Consider the following 18,469-nt stretch of genomic DNA (forward strand, 5'->3'; position numbering starts at 1 on the left):
AATGGAGTTTTATTCAACCACAGAGAAGAATAAAATTATATTGCTTGGTGGGTGAGACTGGAGACTATCACATAAAGGGAAACAAGCCGGAAGCATACAGACAAATACTGCATGCTTCTTTTGTATGTGGAACACTCACTCTGCCTCCCTCTCCCTCTCGTTCCATGAAAGTAGAAAAGGACTATTTGGGAAGAGAAAGAACACAAACAGGAAGGCAAAAAGAAAGACAAAACACACACACACACACACACACACACACACACACACACAATAGGGAATGAATGTAGTTAAAGGGCATGATGGGTTTGAATAAAAAAAAAATGCCATTATTAAGCCCATTGTTGCCTAAATTTGATACAAAATTATATGAATCTAGGGAGTGAAAATTAGTTCATGGGATAGAAAGGCTTGCTAAAAAAAAAAAAAAAGCAAAATTTGGTACAAACAGTAGTATGGTGTAGTAATGTGAGTTCAGAACTCCAGTGGGTGTTTGGCAATGCCTTGACTTCACCTTCATAATTGTGAAGGGTTGCTGGCACAGAACGACACAGCACTAGCAGTTACTGAGGAATGCGTCTGGAGTAACAGTACTTGGGAAGTTTTGGCTTCAAACAGTAACAGAGAACACTATCCTAAATAATGTGTTTTTCAAAGAAATTCATTCAATGAAATTACATGCCAATCCTCAAATACATGACTGATACAATGTTACACTTGTATTTCCTGAAAGTGGGAAGAATAGAAACATTAATGCTGCTGCTTGCACATTTAATACAAGTGCAAAGGGTCACTGTTAAAAGGAAAACATTGAAAGCTATTTATATTCAAATATGATTGAAGAGAAGATGTTTATAAAGCTGAATAAGATGGCTAAAGGACCTTAGACTTAACTGAGAAAAGATGCATTGCTAGCGTTCAAAATTATTTAAAAACCAGAAAAGCAAGGTTTGGAGATAAACTGTCTGCCGCACAGCACCGGGACCTGTGTTTGGATCTCCAGAACCTACATAAGAGCCCAGTGCGGCAGCAGGCTTCTGTAACTCCAGCACCAGGAAAAGGTGGAGATAGGGCCATCCCTGGAGCTCACTGGGGATGGAGAGCAGCCTAGCTAAATCAATGAGCTCCATGATCAGTGAGAGGTTTTTTTCAAAAAATAAAGTAAGAGTGATAGAAGATACCAGTGTCAACTTTGGCCTCTGTACATGTTCTTAAGGCATTTGCATCCTCATGCCCATGTGCATACAAACACACAACATATACCAAGAAATAAAATGAAATGTATGCAGAATTTAGGAGTGGATATATAGTCTTATATTATTTTCCTAGATATTGAAAAGTCTATTATAATGATGGCTTCACACTGTGTATGTGGGTGTGTGTAAACCAGACATCAATGCTGAATGTTTTCCTCTATTGCTTTCTACATTGTTTTTGACACAGGATCTCTCACAGAAGCTGGAGCTCACCGATTTGACTAGACTGGCTGGCCAGTGAGCTCTAGGAACCCTCTGTCTCTGTCTCTCTATCCTTAGGACTACAGTTGAATGCCACCTCACCTGGCTTCTTCCATGGTGTTACACGGGTTCTGGGGATGCAAGCTTAGGCAGGTACTTCAATGACTGAGCTATCTCGCCAGCTACCTACAAACTTTAAACTACTGTAACAATAACTTCACTTTATGATCCAATGTACACCTAGCAAAATTACTGAAAAATTTCTTGCAACATATTTTCTGTTGTATGATCATTTATTTATTTATTTAATTTATTTAATTAATTTATTTATCCATTCATTCATTTTTTTTTCTATATGTACTGGTATTTTGTCTGCATGTGTGTCTGTCTGATGGTGCTGGATCCCCTAAAACTGGAGTTATAGACAGCTGTGAGCTGCCATGTGGGTGCTAGGAATTGAACCCAGGTCCTCTGGAAGAACAACCAGTGCTCCTAACCATGAAGCCACCTTTCTAGCTCCTCAACCTTTTTATTTTTTAATTTTTTAAAGATTTATTTAATATGTATACAGTGTTCTGCCTACATGCTAGAAGAGGGCACCAGATGTCATTATAGATGGTTGTGAGCCACCATGTGGTTGCTGGGAATTGAACTCAGAACCTTTGGAAGAGCAGCCAGTGCTCTTAACTGCTGAGCTATCTCTCCAGTCCGACCTTTTATTTTTTTTAACACTGATAATGAATCAACCAGACTGTTTGTATAATCTACAAAACAAGGCCAAGAATTTTTTAAAACTACTGCATTACCATCTCCTATTTATATACAGTCTTCTCCCACAAGGCACATCTTCTCCTTACCATTCCCTCCAAGAACTCTGTGTGTGTGTGTGTGTGTGTGTGTGTGTGCGTGTGTGTGTGTGTGTGTGTGTTTCCCAATAGGAACCAAGTAACATATCAGCTACTAACATAAATGTACCAAATTCAAAACAAACTATAATGGGAAATAATTGTATATACAAAGAGCTGAAGGATTAATTTCTGAGAGATATTTTAATCATCTTGGCTACTGACCCACCATGCATATGCTATGGCTAGGTGCCTGCTACAGTGTGAATGTTTGTATCTCCATGAAATTCATATGTTACAAACCTAATAATCAGTGTGAGGTGTTATGAGTAAGTGCAGTCTTTGAAGGTTTACTACCTGTTATGGAAAAAAAGATTTTTTTGTACATTGTGAAGATGTGTTTTTGCCAAGGCGCCTTTTGATTGGTTTAATAAAAGAGCTGACTGGCCAGTAGCTAGGCAGGAGGTATAGGTGGGACAGGAAGATAGAGAGGACATTGGGAAGAAGGGCAGAGCCTCAGGAATGTTGAGTAGACACAAAGGAAGCAAGATGACTGTGTCATGTAGAAAAAGGGTACTGCCACGTAGCAGAGGGTAGATAAAAAATATGGGTTTATTTAAAATGTAAGAGTCAGCTAGTAGCAAGCCTAAGCTATCGGCCAAGCATTTATAATTAGTAAAAAGTCACTGAGTGGTTATTTGGGAGCCAGTTGGCAGTCTCAAAAAACAAACAAACAAACAAACAAACAAAAAAACAAACCCTCCACCTACAACTACCCTTACACAAGTGACCTCAGAAAGCTGCCTTACTCTGGTCCCATATTGGATTGCAGGAAGAAGGCACTACCTATAAAGAAACTTTTACTGATTGGTAGAAAATGGGTGAACTGTGACATACGTAGGAAAGGAGAACTATACAAAAGTTCATTCTCAGTCCTTCAGAAAATGGGGAAATATAATGAATATGATAAGCTTACAGGGAATTTTAAATAAAGCAGTCATTGTGGAGATGAAAATTTTAAGTGACATGAGTTATGACTCACAGGTTCAAGTAAAATAAACATTAGCATACTATGCATTTGAGACTTGATATTTCATTGCTAAATTAGTTCTGTGGAAGTGATTGTTCTTGATGGTTAGTCCTTCATCTCACTGAGGGATCATGGTTGCTTCACTGAGCAGTGTTTTAGATGTGTTCTCAGAAAGAGTGCTTCCTTTTCAAATGGGAATTGTAGGTGGAACTCTGTTCTGTGTAGTTTCACCTCAATAGTACCATCCATGACTTTCCTGAACTTGGGAGTCCCAGTCACCTCTTTGTTTTCAGGCAGTATCTTAGTCTGTTTGGGCTGCTAAAAAAAAAAAAAAAAAAAAAAAAAAAAAAAAAGCTCATAATAGCAGGAATTCATTTCTCTCATTTCTAGACCAGGGCAGGTATCTCATGACCAAGGCATTAATAGAGTCAACATTTGACAATAGACACACCCAGCAGACATACCTTCCCCAGCTGTCTGTCTGGGAGACGGTTTCTAGATTAGGTTAGTTAAGGTAGGAAGACCCACCCTAAATGTGGGCAGGACTATTCCTTTAGGCTGGCGTGCTGACCTGAATGAAAAGGGCCAAAAGAAGCTGAGCACCGGAATTCATCTGGTGCTGCTTCCTAACTGCAGACACAACGTGACCAGCTGCCTCAAGCTCTGACAGCCATGACTTCTTCATCATGATGGACTGTGTCCTCCTACTATAAACCAAACTAAACCTCTTCTCTAAGTTACTTTCCTTGGGTATTTTTTCATACCAACAAAACGTATAACTAACATAGTCACCATGTCAAAAGCCACAGAGTGCCGGGCTAAGGATGAGCACAGGTCTGACTGTAAATCTGAGATCTTACAAAGAACATAAAAATATTGATCAACAATGTGCTTAGATTTTAAAGACAAAATGGAACAATGAATCACTGGGTCAGTGAACATTATAAATAAAAAAACAGGATCAAGAAGGCCATGATTAATATTTATCTTAATCGGGATATACACTCTTGAGAACAACAACAAAAACTGTATCTCTGGAGATTAGAAAAGACCCTGGCAAGCTAGGTGCTCAATAAGTTTTCCAGTATACTGAATAGATGGATAGATGAACAGACAGAGGGACGGGAGAAAAGGGTGTCTAAAAGAGAAAGATCAACTAAGACTAGCTACTTTAAGTCATGTCTAAGAGGAATGACAGCAAGGATGACTGGAAAAAAAACCACATGTTAAGTTAGTAATTAGTAATAGAGCAATGAGAGGCAGGGAGAATCTGAGGAAAAGAGAGAGGAGAGAGAGAGAGAGAGAGAGAGAGAGAGAGAGAGAGAGCGCTGTGGGATGCTCTGTATGGCAAATGTGTTGCTCTGATTGGTTAGTAAATAAAACACTGATTGGCCAGTAGTCAGGCAGGAGGAAGTATAGGCGGGACAAGGAGGAGAAGAATTCTGGGAAGTGGAAGGCTGAGTCAGAGACACTACCAGCCTCCGCCAGGGCAAGCAGCATGTGAAGATGCCGGTAAGCCATGAGCCATGTGGAAAGGTATAGATTTATGGAAATGGATTAATTTAAGCTATAAGAACAGTTAGCAAGAAGCCTGCCACGGCCATACAGTTTGTAAGCAATATAAGTCTCTGTGTTTACTTGGGTTGGGTCTGAGCAGCTGTGGGACTGGCGAGTGAAAGAGATTTGTCCTGACTATGGGCCAGGCAGGAAAACTCTAGCTACAAGAGAGAGAACTGTTTTCAAAATCTCAACTCAAAGTAAGTGAGAGAATGGAGACACTTTCAGGGGAACAGACGAAGACAGTACAGTTAGACGTACTGAATTTGAAGGTACAACTTCTTACATTTAGACATACATGAAAGTGTAGCCTCCTGTTACTAACTGGAGTAACAGATTAAGAGTCTAGGAATAAAAATATATTAAAATAGACAAAAGTTCATAATTTCTTGAACATTCTCAAGAAATTTCCACCCCTCTCCACAAAAAAATGACAGCAGCTCTGGGCCCTTATACGAAGCGGCACTGCACGTTTTCGCCATGTAGCACTACACAGTCCTTATGAGAGCCCTAGTAAATTGTCATTTTCCAGAAGAAGAAACTGGACGCAGCAAAGTTGAACAACAGTACTGATGAAGGGTCTGACAAAGTGACCTTCCCGAAGTCAGGAATCTGGGGAGAACTGGATGTGCTGCTGAAGGCTGGAAAAGATCTCAGTATTTCTACCTCTACTCAGTGTTACGCTAGCTCATTGGAGATTTATTACTACAGATGATTTATAATGTATGTACAATAATATACATGTGTTTATAATAATGCACACTAATAACCTTATACATAATTCTAACTAAACACCTATTTTTCCAACAGAAAAGTGAGATTAAAATAGTTCAGAGATTCAACTTATTGTTCTGCCTCCAAATCTATTTGATTCTTTTAAGAACTCAATGTCTATTTTATCTCTTTCAGTTCAAATACAGACAGACCTAACTGGATACTCAATTTGTGTAATCATTATTCATTCCAAAAACATTTATCAACTTCTTCCCTTATACACAATTCTGTGGCCAATCCTGTGAATTCTAAGAAGAGATTTCTGAAATTAAGACATCAGGACCATGATACCCCCACATAAACAAATCCTTACAGTCCAACATGGTAAGGAAACCAACGGTGTAAAGAAGCGGCACTTTCCACCGGGCACTGGCCTGAAGCCTTCTGCATTTTACCTGGACAGTACTAGAGTTTCCCTTTTACAAAGACGATTACAGAGCCTGCAGACAGGTGAACCCAGGCAGCTGGATTTCAGAGCACATGCTCTTAACCCCTCGCCGTGGGATGGTGAAATGGGTCAGTGAGATAGCTCAGCAAATAAGGAGCTTGCCAGAAGCGGAGATGGACTTAGTTTGAGCTCCAAGACCCACATGATAGAAAAAGAGAACGGGCTCTAGAGAGCTGTCCTCTGATCCCCGTGTACACACACACACACACACACACACACACACACACACACGTGCGCACACACACGTGCGCACACACACACGCGCTTGCACACACACACACACACACATGCATGCACATATATAAATCAATAAATGTGAAAAAGGGAAAAAAAAGATGAAAAGAGGCCTCGAAGAAAAGTCCGACTCGGCAGTCCATAGGCACAGCACTCGCAGCTTCAGTACTGGCAGATACATCTTGCCATTTCAATCCTCCATTAGAGCAAAAACAGCAACATAGCAACAGAAATCAGGCCATGCTCTCAGACGCAAGTCTAACGCAGCACTGAATATACACATGTTTTAATACACAGTAGCGTTTTATTCTCTATTTCAAGTAAAAACATTTCACAACAGGCAATAAGACATTTTTGCTCATACATAAATGCTCCTTGCTTATACCACACACAAATGGATGTATATATCATAGAGAAATATCTTGAACTAGCTAAAAATCGACTTTCAGAATCTGCATGTTCAGAATCGGTACCTGCTCTTAATCTGTCATAACAATTATAAGCTTCTCCGTGACTTCATTAGCTTCTGAGGCAATAAAGGTTACAGTTCAACAGGCTACTAAACTAGTCTGGGCCTCTGGGCCTCTACCCGCCCTGAATGACTTTATCCAGCTCCATCAGAAGTTGGCCACACCTGAGAACCTGCCGCCTCCAGCCAGCTGCTTCCAGTAAGGCAGAGCAAAAAGTGGCTGGCGAAGAACAAACTTCATTTTGCCTCGAACATTCCGAGAATATAGTGAATCATTAAAAATTTATTACCAGACACAGTAGGCAAACAAGCCAGCAATTCCTACCACGCTTAGATACGGCACAGTAATCACAGGAAATGGAAACATGGCAACCGAACAAGATTTTAAGCAATAACTTGTTTTATACTTATTCTTCACAAGATGCACTTCCAAAATCCAAACACCTGGGAAGCGGAGGCGACAGAGCTCCAGTTCAAGACCAGTTTTCATTGTGTGGCTTAAAACAGAGCACAGCAGCAGCACCAGCAAATGGTGTGGCTTACACTCGAAATCCCAGGACTCTGAAGGCAAAGGCGAGAGGATTGTGAGTTCAAAGCCAGCCTGCACTCACAGGGAGCTCCAGGCCAGCCTGGGCTATCTACTAAGACCACTGTCTTAAAAAGACCGAAAAACAAAACAAAACAATCGATACATGAACTCATGTGTTTCCTGCAGAGGTGATGCTGACAGACGCACGATCACCTTCACTCTTGCTTCCACTTTTTAAAGGGTGGAGTGAAGAGAAGCTGAAAGAACCATGGTCACAGTAAGTACCCATCCAGAAAAGGCTTTTGTTTTTAAACTTCTTTTTGAACCCTATCCTTTAAAAAAAAAAAAAATCTCTTGACTTCTGAGGTCACTGCCATGTGAAAAATCAAAGTCACACACTTGTATTAAGGGAAAGCTCTCTGAAAATCAAGGGCAAACACTGCTTCAGACGCCTTAAAGCAAACACAATTCCTGTGAAGTCTTTCCACACCAACTCCAGCCAAGGGGTATTTCTGAACTTGTGATTTGATTTTCAGAGGCCCAGATATCAAAGGGACATTAACAATGAGGAAACCAAAGTGCAGATAAGTGAGTTGGCAAGAGCTTTGGGACTTGTCACCCGGCCCAGCTTTACAAGGACCCTTGTTTCCTCGTGGGACAGACGAATTTCCCACAGTAAAACACTGGCTTGTCATCTGGAAGGCTTGTGCAATTAAAATTCTCCCTATAACCAGATTACAGGCTTCTAGAAGATAGTGACTATCACTGACTTCTTTTGAATGTTCTTGGTGACATGGGTAGTTCTGAGGCCTTTAAAACATCAAACAAACACTGAAATAAATGTCCAAAGAAATAAATAATGCATGATAATCTTGGTAAAATGGCAAAAATCAAATATTCCGTATCCTAAAAGGCTCGAAAGTAATACTTGTAACTTTTTCATTATGTATTTCCAGGAAGAATCTGAAGATCCCCCTTTGCCCCTTACTTATGTCTTCCCTGGCTAGCACCGTGGAGAACACAGTGATGCGGTGTTAGGTAACGCCAGGACAAGGACTGCCCTTAGGGACTGCTTGTCGTCAACTCACCACAACACTGAAAGAGAAATGGACCTGAGACAAAACAGAAACGCTGGCTCTGAATATATGTAGCACAATAACTCCAAAGTAATCATATACTAGTTATACTTAATACTCAATTACAGAATTGACTCCAGTTGGGCTATAAACCATGTGATAGCAAAGAAAATATCACTATAAATGCTATCTCTAAGCTCTGCAATCATGAAGGTCATAAGCACACTTGAGGATAAAAGTTAATGACTCTCCCCTAACCACTACACCACTAGGCCTGGAAATGTAAGTGCTGGATAGTTTCCATCTGTCCCTCCGGACCTTCAATCAGCTAGTCTATAGTTGGCACTGGGCAGGCGACCTACATGGACTTCCTTCCTCAAAGGACTCCTTTACCTTGCAGCTTTCACGTGGATTTGCTAGGAGACAATGGCCGAAGGGGGGGGGGGGAGATGTTTATTTTCTCAACTCCCGGGCAGCTCCCATGGAGTCGCTGAGCTCCACAGAAGCCCACAGCTCCTGTCAGCCGGCCCCTCCACTCCAGCTCTCTGCTGTTGCCTAGACCTGCTCTGGCAGCTTCTCTAACTCTGCCCACACTTGGTAATGCATTCCCTTATGCCGTTTCTTCCACTCAGGTGTTCATAGCTGTGTCCAGCCAGGCTCTAGACATGGTACTTCAGAAGCTCCCCACACCCCACACCCCATTTCACATGTACAGTTCTAGAACATTTCACAGGGAAGGGGATAAGTACTGGTGACTTGTGATTTTGATGTCATATCCAAGAAAGCTTTGCTTGACACAATACTGCAGGATGGAGACCTATACTTCATTCTAAGAGATTTCTGATTTGGGGTCTTATATTTAGGTCTATGTTTTTTGTTGTTGTTGGTTTGTTTTTAGCTACTTTTCATGTGTGATGCAAGTTAAGAGTTTAAATGGATCCTTGTACACAAAAATATTCAACTGTCCCAGAAATAGCTGTTCAAATACTACTTTTACCTCAATGAATGGTGCTGGCATTTTTGTCAAAAACCAATTTATCCCCTGGGCTCTGAACTCTGTTCCACTCATCATTCAGCCCATTCCTACGCCATATCACTATGTCTGGAGTACTGAAACTTTATACGTTTCAAACCAGGAAAGGTAAGTCTTCCAATTTCATATTCTTAAAAGATTGTCTTGGCCGGGGTTGGGAAAGATGGCTCAGTTGGTAAAATGATAACATGCAAGCGTGAAAACCTAAGTTTGGTTCCTAGCACACGTGTAAAATAGCTGACTATGTCAGCACATACCTGTAGTTCTAGCACTTGGGAGGTGGAGATGGGTAGAACTCGGAGGCTTGCTGGCCAAGCAACTTAGCCTTATTAGTGAGTTCCAGGTCCAGTAAGAGAGACTGTCTCAAAAAATAAGGTAGACAGTAAATGAGGAAGACATCCTGTGTCAACCTCTGGCCTTCTCATGTACACTCATGCACACACCTGTACACACTGTCTTGGCTAATTTGAGTCCTTCGTGTTACCAAATCAGATTTAAGACGAGCTTGTCAACTTTTGCAAAAATACCCTCTGGGAGCTTACCAGGGATTGCACTCAGTCTATCTACCTTGTTGGAATATTGAGTCTTCTAGTCCATGACTATGGCACATCTCCATTTCATCCAAACCCTGCAAGATCTGTCTTCTAATTACCTGTCTGAGCGGACCCCCCACAATGGCCTCTCCTGCTTACATTGTCTTAGTCACACAGATCCTTGATTCACCTCACAGCCTTTCCAACTCCCTACTTCCTACACCTAAGGCTCTCGTACTTCCTGGAATATCTTCCCTCCAACATCTCCATGGCTCATTCTTTCTCATCTTCTCTACAAGAGTGATCCTGGCCACCTTCCTTGAAATCGTATCCCCACCAGTAGCACTACTCACAACTCCCACTACCCATTTCCCTGAAGCTCTTACTATCTTCAAGTGCAACAGACAGGCTAGTTAATGCTCACTGAGTATTTCCCCTGCTAAATGTCTGTCTGGTTCAAGGATGCATCTGAAAAGACTACATATATCTATAGTGTACAGAATGTGCAACCGAATACTTTTGAAAAGCTGAACTTATTCACTGGTAATCACAAAGGGAAGGCTAGACATTTTAAAGGTTGAACATACTCATTTTTTTTTTCATTTGCTTAACAAATACCAGGACTTCTCTTTGTCAGGTACTACAACAGACACTTGGGATATTCAAAACAGACAGGATCCTATTAGTATAGACCACAGCTACTCATTTCCTACCTCTCCTCATACATTGCATAGAATTAAAAAACAAGTAACATAATACTTGTCATAATAAATGCTATAAGGACAAGGGAATAAGTAAGTATATGTGTTAAACTTTAGGCAGAGAGGTAAAAAACTCATCTTCAACTAGGAGAGATAATTAAGGTCTCTTTATGAAGCAATATCAGAACAAGGAGAAGCCAGTCATGCAGAAAAGCATCCCAGGAAGAAACGATGTCTAAAGCTATGACGGGAAAGATGGAGTTGGGCAAGTCCGAGAAACAAAAAGGCACCACATCCTGAAGCTGGAGTAAGAATGGCAGATGGAAGGGACCCTGTCTCCACTGTGGCCTTAAACTGACCTTGATGATTTTAGAAAGGCCAAGCCATCCCCGAATACTCTCTCTCTCTCTCACTTTTCTCTCCGGGGTGAATGGCGCAGATAAGCAGTGTCACTGGTTAAAGTGTTTCTAGTCTGTGCCTGTAGAGAAGGCTGTGCTTTTCTCAGAACATTCTGTCCCCTGGATTAGGAAGGGTGCAGCACACGGGCACACCTGGAGCTCACCCCCAATCCTGCAGGGCCCACTGCAAGTCTACACATGGCACCAAACAGCTCTAGGAGCAGGGACAAAGCGGGACAGAGCTGACAGAGCAGACAGGTCCCGGGTTTGTGGTTCTCCTCTGTTTTGTGTGCCGAACTGCTGCAGACACCAAATGCACATACGGGCTTGCATGCGCTGCAACTATCACCGCTCGGCCTAAGTCACTACTGACTCTATTTGCATTTCTGTCAAGAGCAAAGGACAGCTGAATACTCATTACTGGTGGAAATGGCGTGTTCACGGTAAGGGATCAAGTGGCTGTAAGCGCGAACACCCTTCTGCACAGTGATCAAAGCCTCTGTATACCAGCAAGTGTTAATAACAGCGATGATCAGAGTCTACCTGAAGAGGTACCTATAGGATAGTATTTTCTCCCATGCATTTGCCTACATTATCTCACATAACTCAGAAATTATTTTATGTTAAAGGCTTACTTATTTTTCAGTAAGTCAAACAACATTTTGGTAGCAAAACAAATTTCAAAAATGCTATTTTCAAGTTTAATCCAATAGAATTCATTATTTATATTTTTCTTTTGATTTGGGAAGAAAAAGTTTCTCTTTCACTTTTACGAGACAATCTGTGGTGATGTGCACTCCTGATTTCTACAAGGATGGCATCTGAATGGCACACCAATATGACTAAAATTAACAAACACTGAAGATGAGCCAAAAAGGACATCATCCAGTGATGGAGGAGCGCCACCTAGTGTTCACTATGGTTACGCGTCACCATAGCTGGTACCCTCATCCATTTAATCCTGAGCTAAATCATAGTAAGTTTGCAAAGTGCCTGGTCAAACAGCACCATGTGAATCATGACTTTTTGTACAAAAACAAAAACAAAACAAAAAAGCGTATGTGTGTCACTCCTATATCCTAGAAGCTGAAGGTTTTCAAAACCAAAGTTAAAATGTCTTTGTACGGCTACGTGAAAGCTGGAGTCATTCCCTAGAATTAAAGAAGAAGAAAAAAAAAAAAAAGTTAAACATCTTGGCCCTGACTATGGCGCAAAAGAATACAGAGCTCTAAGATAAAAACACCAAAAAACCTTCAACCCAGGTCTTGTCACCGTGGAGCTGAGTCACCATGAGTGTTCACAAACCCCAGGAAATTCTTGGGTTTTTGTTTGGTTGGTTTTTGTTTTGTTTTGTTTTCTGAGGCAGCATTTCTCTGTGTAACAGCCCTCACTGTCCTGGAACTCACTCTGTAAACCAGGCTAGCTTGGAGCTTACAGAGATCACCTGCCTTAGTCTCCTTACTGCTGGGATTAAAAGCATGTGTCACCACACAGGGCCGCAGGACAGTATTACAAGAAGAGCTATAAACACAGTGCAGCCTTCAACAGTCCATGAAAGTAACTATGAAGGCAACAGGCTTCCCTCCCATTCCGATTCCTAAGTTAAAGTGGTTGTCTTGGTTCGAATATATCCTCTTCATACCAGGTCAGGTCAACAATTTCTAATCCCTCACATTTAAAAAGGACCTAATCTGAACTTTTTGTCTTTTTCCCAGGTCATCCTCAAGCACTTGTGAAGCCTTGGTTTTTAGCCACTGATAAGATTATCGGGTTCAAACGTCCACTGTCACGGAAGGTGAATGACAGTCAGTTCTCTTCACCTGCCTCCTAATACCTAAACCAAAGACACAAGAAGAAAACAATTTTTAAAAAGTCTACTAGCTATTTCAAGAATAACTTCCTCGTGAGACAAATAAAAAGATTTAGTCTAGAGTACCTGTGTGCATGTATATATATAAAATAATCTTTTCAGTTCTTGTATTAATCTCATCAAGCTCCTTGAAAGGTCTCTAAAGTTCTGTAACTTTTAACTAAACCTCTTTAAGATGTGGATTTTTTAAAATTTGTACTCACAAGACTTTAGCTATAATACACAGAGACAGTGCTTAGGATAGTCTTCTAAGTAGAGTTCCATGAGTCAACTCGGACACCCAGACACTAGGAGTAACCTGGTTACAGAGCTCTTCTCAGCCCCCCCTCCCCCCAAGATCCAGGAGACAGAAGGAACGCACAGGGCACAGGGAAGTCCCCAAGGCACGTGGCTGGAAATGGGAGGACCTCTACCAGTGCTGCCCTCCCTGGAACCTCGTGCCTAGAAAGGGCAGAGGGCTCCTAGAGAAGGCAGGGGTGACCAGCAGGGGCAGACACCTCTGTTTCTTTCTCAGATGCAGAAGGGTCTCAGTTTTCTCTCCTGGGTTTCTGATGTCTATTCCTCTCCCTCTCTCATCTTTTCACTTGGATATCTTTCTTACCTATAGAAACATGGTATTAAAGAATAAAAGAGGATTAAAGAGGGAACTGAAGAGGAGAGAAGAGGATGGTAAAAGAACTGACAAGGGCATTTGCTGGTACGGCACCAACCAAAGCTTCTTTTTTAAAAAGTTCAATACAATATAATTACATAACTTCACCCTCCGTCCCCTCTCTCTAACTGCTCCCATATTCCACCCTTCAAATTCATGGTCTATTTTTAATTATGATTATACACATACACACACACATAAATAAATATATAAATGCAACATGATGAGTCCATTTAGCGTTGCTTGGATGCATTATTGTTTATTTAGGGCTGACTAAAGATCTTAAGTCCTTCCCTTCATTGAGAAACCAGAGCTAATTCAGCATGGGGCCAGCGGAGCATACATACAGATGTGCATACATACAGATGTGCACACCACAAGTGTGCACACACAAGCAAGTGGGAATGCTACAATGAGCAGAAGACATACTGCCCTTAAGTATGTCTCAACTGAACTTCATCTTTAAATGTGTGAATCAGACCACATTAGCAGATCACAAACATGTTTTTAAAAATTATCAGCCAATTTCCTCAACGTGCACATGTACGAACACGTATTTTGAGATTTTATTTATTTTTCTTTTATGTGTATAGAGATGTTTTGCCTCTATGATGTATGTCTCTGCAACATATACATGCAGTGCCTGTGGAGACCAGAAGAGGGCATCAGATCCCCTGGAACTGGAATTAGAGATGGTGGTGAGCTGCCACTGGGGTGAACCTGTGTCATCTGGAAGAGCAGCCAGCGCTCTTAACTGATGAGCCGTCTCTCCGACCCCCCTTAATAGAGAGCACACGGTCCACTAAGCATGAGCTGACAATGTTGGTCTCAGAATGATTGGAATTAGAAAAACTCAAAGTCTCTTCCAAATGGAAGGCACAGCAATGCCAGGCCGCACTGGGTCCTCCAGTTTGGAACCCTCTTCACATCTGCTACCACTCTGTTCCTCACTGCTGATTCGGTCTGTGTGGCCTGACTGGATCCTAGACAAACCCTCTCACCCATCCTATAATCTTCTTACTTTATTTTTGACACTATAATATAACTGATTCCTTTCCCCTCCCCTTTCCTCTCTGTGAACCCTCCTGTGTACCACCCCCTCGGTCTCTTTCAAATTCATGGCCTCCTTTTAGTGTTGTGTGTGTGTTCTTAAACATATACATACAACCTGCTCAGTCCATACAAAGTTACTACCCCAGGATCTTTACACAGATGATTCTCTCTGACAGGCCCAATCTCCTTCTAGGGATCCTAGAGGATGCTACATCATCATTTCATTCTGGTCAATGTGGAGGGGCTTCCAAGACTATCCAATTACCAGTCCTTTCTATATTGCTCACTTCACAGCCTTATAAATTGCTTCATTTCTCATAATTAGCAATACTTCTTACCATGATATATCACATCATATACTTTTTGTCTAAAATTGTATATCTCCCCAAACTCGGCCTTTATAGTTCCTTAAAGTTTTAGAGGTTGTTTAGAACAGTGAATGTCACATAGTGGAAATTTAACAGTGACTGGGCATGAATAAAGCCTGACTTCTCTCAGAATAAACATCTCCTTTTGATCTGGAATTCTAGATTTTTCCACAGTACTGGGTAGGCCTTGACCACACACACACACACAAAAAAAAAAAAAAGAAAGAAAGAAAAAAAAAAAGTTCTCTGGCAAATGACGAGCGAGGATTTGCATAGGAAGTCAACTTCCTTTCTTCTCAACTATCTTTTCACAGCATTCTTGGGATTTTCATTCTTTCTATTCCCCAAGTGTGCAGAATTATGCTCACTGTGCATATAATAGCAACCTTCAGAGATTCTGGGGGTTACTTGAAACTCTTAGTTGCCATAAAAGAGAAAAATTTAAGAATTTCACACAATCATTATTTTTGAAAAATCTGCAGCTTTGTAATGTTTTTATCAGGCACTAAAATGAAAAAAGATGAAGAAAGGAAGCAGGATGGAGAATGGCTAGGGCTGTTGCTCTAGAAGGGTGGACCAGAAGTCCCACCTGCTGATGAGGTACCATTTGAGCACAGGTATGAAGGAAAAGAAGGAGCATTTAAAGTAAAGGGAAAAGCGAGGGTGGCTGGAATATATGTAAATCTAAAAAACACAGACTCTGTCTCAAAACAACAGAGTATGTTTATATAGAGATAATGCATATACAAATAAATAGATGATATACAAAAGTACTTTCTCATAGAAACAAAATCTGTATTTTTACACTCACAACAAATAAAAAAAGGGGTCAATGAGAAAAACCACCATTAACAGAGAAGAGAGAAAGCAAGTCTGTTATGCACTTAATTATACAGGTAACAAAGCTGAACTCTAACAATGAACCATAACAACACGGTTTCCTACCGTCTCCAAATGCCTTCTGGTAAATTTAGGGAATTGATGTTGGCATTAAAATGTGTAAGTTTCATTTTGGATTTATACATAGTCATATGTTAAAGAAAGCATAAAGTCACTGAATAAAAATAACACGTTAACTAACTTTGTTATCTTTAATTAACATGTCTTGGGTTGGGGATTTAGTGCAGTAGTAGAGGGCTTCCCTGGCAAGTACAAGATGCCGGATTTGGTCTCCATCATTGGAAAAAACAATAAACAGACAATTAACATCATGTCATAGGGATTAGTCTCTCCTCTGTGTTCCTCCATTTCTTAAATCTCTCTTAATACTTGTCAACAACAAAACAGTAGAAGCTTGTGTCTAATAGCCATGGGTTATTAAACAAAAATCTCATGTCAGCTGTGGGAGACTCCCTTTAAGTTGTTGGTTAGAGAGACCCCAGAGGCTCCTTACACAATACAGGCTCTTTTCATTCCTCTTGATTGTCCATCAGAATTAGCTGATAAAAAAAAAAATCTATTGCTGAAGACATCACACACCTTGGGTGCAAGATACAGAGAAACCAAACTGGAACCGGACTGTAAGCTTCTTCCCTGTTGACCAGCTTTCATGGTGCCAGAGGATGGAGTGCAGGCTGCTGGGGAAGAAAAGGCATCAATAACCATCAATACCCACATGAAGACCCTATGAACTACAATACCAACCTGCTGGGCAAGATGTGCTCATCCCAGCAACAATGGGGGGCAACCAAGCACTCTGATCAGTTTCCAGGCCTGCCCACCAAGAGGGAACTCATATCTGGTAATGTATACCCAGTTAACCCACAGCAGAGGGGGGAACTTATTACTGTTGGTTAGCTAAATTGAGGGCCAACTTGTCTTTTAAGTACTTTTATGTACACCCCTAGACGAATGCAACTCTCATTCTTCATCAAAGAAAAATCTCTTGCAATGAACATTGGTGAATGCAGAGATGTATGGCTGTTCAAGACACTAAAACTAAGTGACAGTAAAGTGCTCCACCGCAAATGGGACATTCATACCACCTCCACTAAGACTGGCTGAGGAGGAGCAGAAACACTGTAAAAGCCCAAATACTGTGAGAAATGCTATGAAACCTGCTATGAGCAAGATTCAATCAATGCAATCATGATTTCACATCAAAATGGGCTTCAACACACTGGGCCCGTCCAATGGCAACAATGGATGGGGTAAAGGTCCAAGTGGCCCTACTTCTCCCTGATGAACTACGGTCTACTGGTAAATCCTGGGGGAAAGTCAGATGTGGTCTTCAGTTATTTACCCAGTGATGGTAAGCTCTAATAGATGGTTACAAATTCCTAGTCACGTAGATGGCTCTTGGTCAACTCAGTGGTTCATTTAACAAAACAAAAAGACAAAAATGTAGAAAGAGGACTAGAGTGGCTACTAATTGTGGTAGGAGAGAGATAAGAGAGGGTGAATATGACAATAATCAGAAAGCAATATACACATCTATATGAAATCATCAGAAACAAATTTAATGAAAACAGCAGCAAATAACAGCTAAGATTAATATGCTTATGGAATATAAAGCATTAGGGTAAGCATCATATAATTTAATTATAACAGTATCTTTATAATAAAGCTAATGTTTTTATCAACCTCATTTTACAAACAAGAAAATTAGAAGTCTCCTTTAGTCTTACGTTAAAATAAGATTCGCTCTGTGAGCTCTTTAAAGAGGATGACCTGATTTATTCCTGCTTTTAAAAAGTTAGTCATAGCCAGAAGGTGATGGCGCACACTTTTAATCTCAGCACTCAGGAGGCAGAGGCAGAGGCAGGCAGATCTGAGTGAGTTCAAGGCCAACCTGGTCTACAAAGCAAGTTCCAGTACAGCCAGAGCTGTTACACAGAGAAACCCAGTCTCAGGGGAAAAAAAAAAAAGTCTTATCTTTGTATGTCATATGTGTGTTACATTTCGAGAATTCAACAGAAAATCAGACAGTTCAGGAGCCTATGCCCTGTGTTCATTTCTAATGAACTGTTCCAAGTTCATTTTGAATTTCAATGACAGGTGTATGAAAAGATACTGAAAAAAATCATAAAGCTCTTAGTAGCTCTAAAGCTGGAGGTAATTATAGAAGCCACACTCCCTTTGCATAAAAACATGAAAGTATTCAGATACCAAAGGAATATAATTATCTTTTAAAAATGTAGGTGCACGTGGCAAAATGCAGTAAGTTACTTAACAAAAATATGATTGACACAAACAATAGAGCTGAACTTGCCAGATGGAAGGACTTTAATTTTTTTAAAGCCATAACCCTGAACCCAAGTAGGAAGGAATTGATGAGGTCTGAATGTTCCAATTGTATTTTCACAATCAAATGTCACTGAAAATCAACATCAAAGAATTACAAGCTACAGAAGCAAATATTCACATTTAAACTGAGTAGAAATCCACAGACATCAGATGCAGTGCCCAATTAAATACATCAGACATGTTTAGCTGCCCATCCCCT

At 40.8% G+C, this 18,469-nt stretch overlaps 1 protein-coding gene across 7 annotated transcripts in view; it reads right to left on the minus strand.

Annotated features, from left to right (window-relative positions):
• The window catches only part of Nme7 (NME/NM23 family member 7), a 145,662-nt gene that overhangs the window by 121,995 nt on the left and 5,198 nt on the right, over positions 1-18,469 (minus strand). For 3 of the 7 annotated variants that reach the window (XM_037211305.1, XM_028864401.2, XM_037211306.1), the window contains one exon: positions 16,504-16,601. The exons of 2 other annotated variants lie outside the window; for them this stretch is intronic. In XM_037211305.1, the coding sequence (XP_037067200.1) occupies positions 16,504-16,575 (72 nt within the window). In that variant the 5' untranslated portion in view covers positions 16,576-16,601. The remainder of the gene's footprint in view (positions 1-16,503; positions 16,602-18,469) is intronic. 2 more of the 7 variants (XM_028864397.2, XM_028864399.2) reach the window with 1 other exon arrangement.

Source organism: Peromyscus leucopus, chromosome 15 (genome assembly GCF_004664715.2).
Source record: "Peromyscus leucopus breed LL Stock chromosome 15, UCI_PerLeu_2.1, whole genome shotgun sequence".
Lineage (NCBI taxonomy): Eukaryota > Metazoa > Chordata > Mammalia > Rodentia > Cricetidae > Peromyscus > Peromyscus leucopus.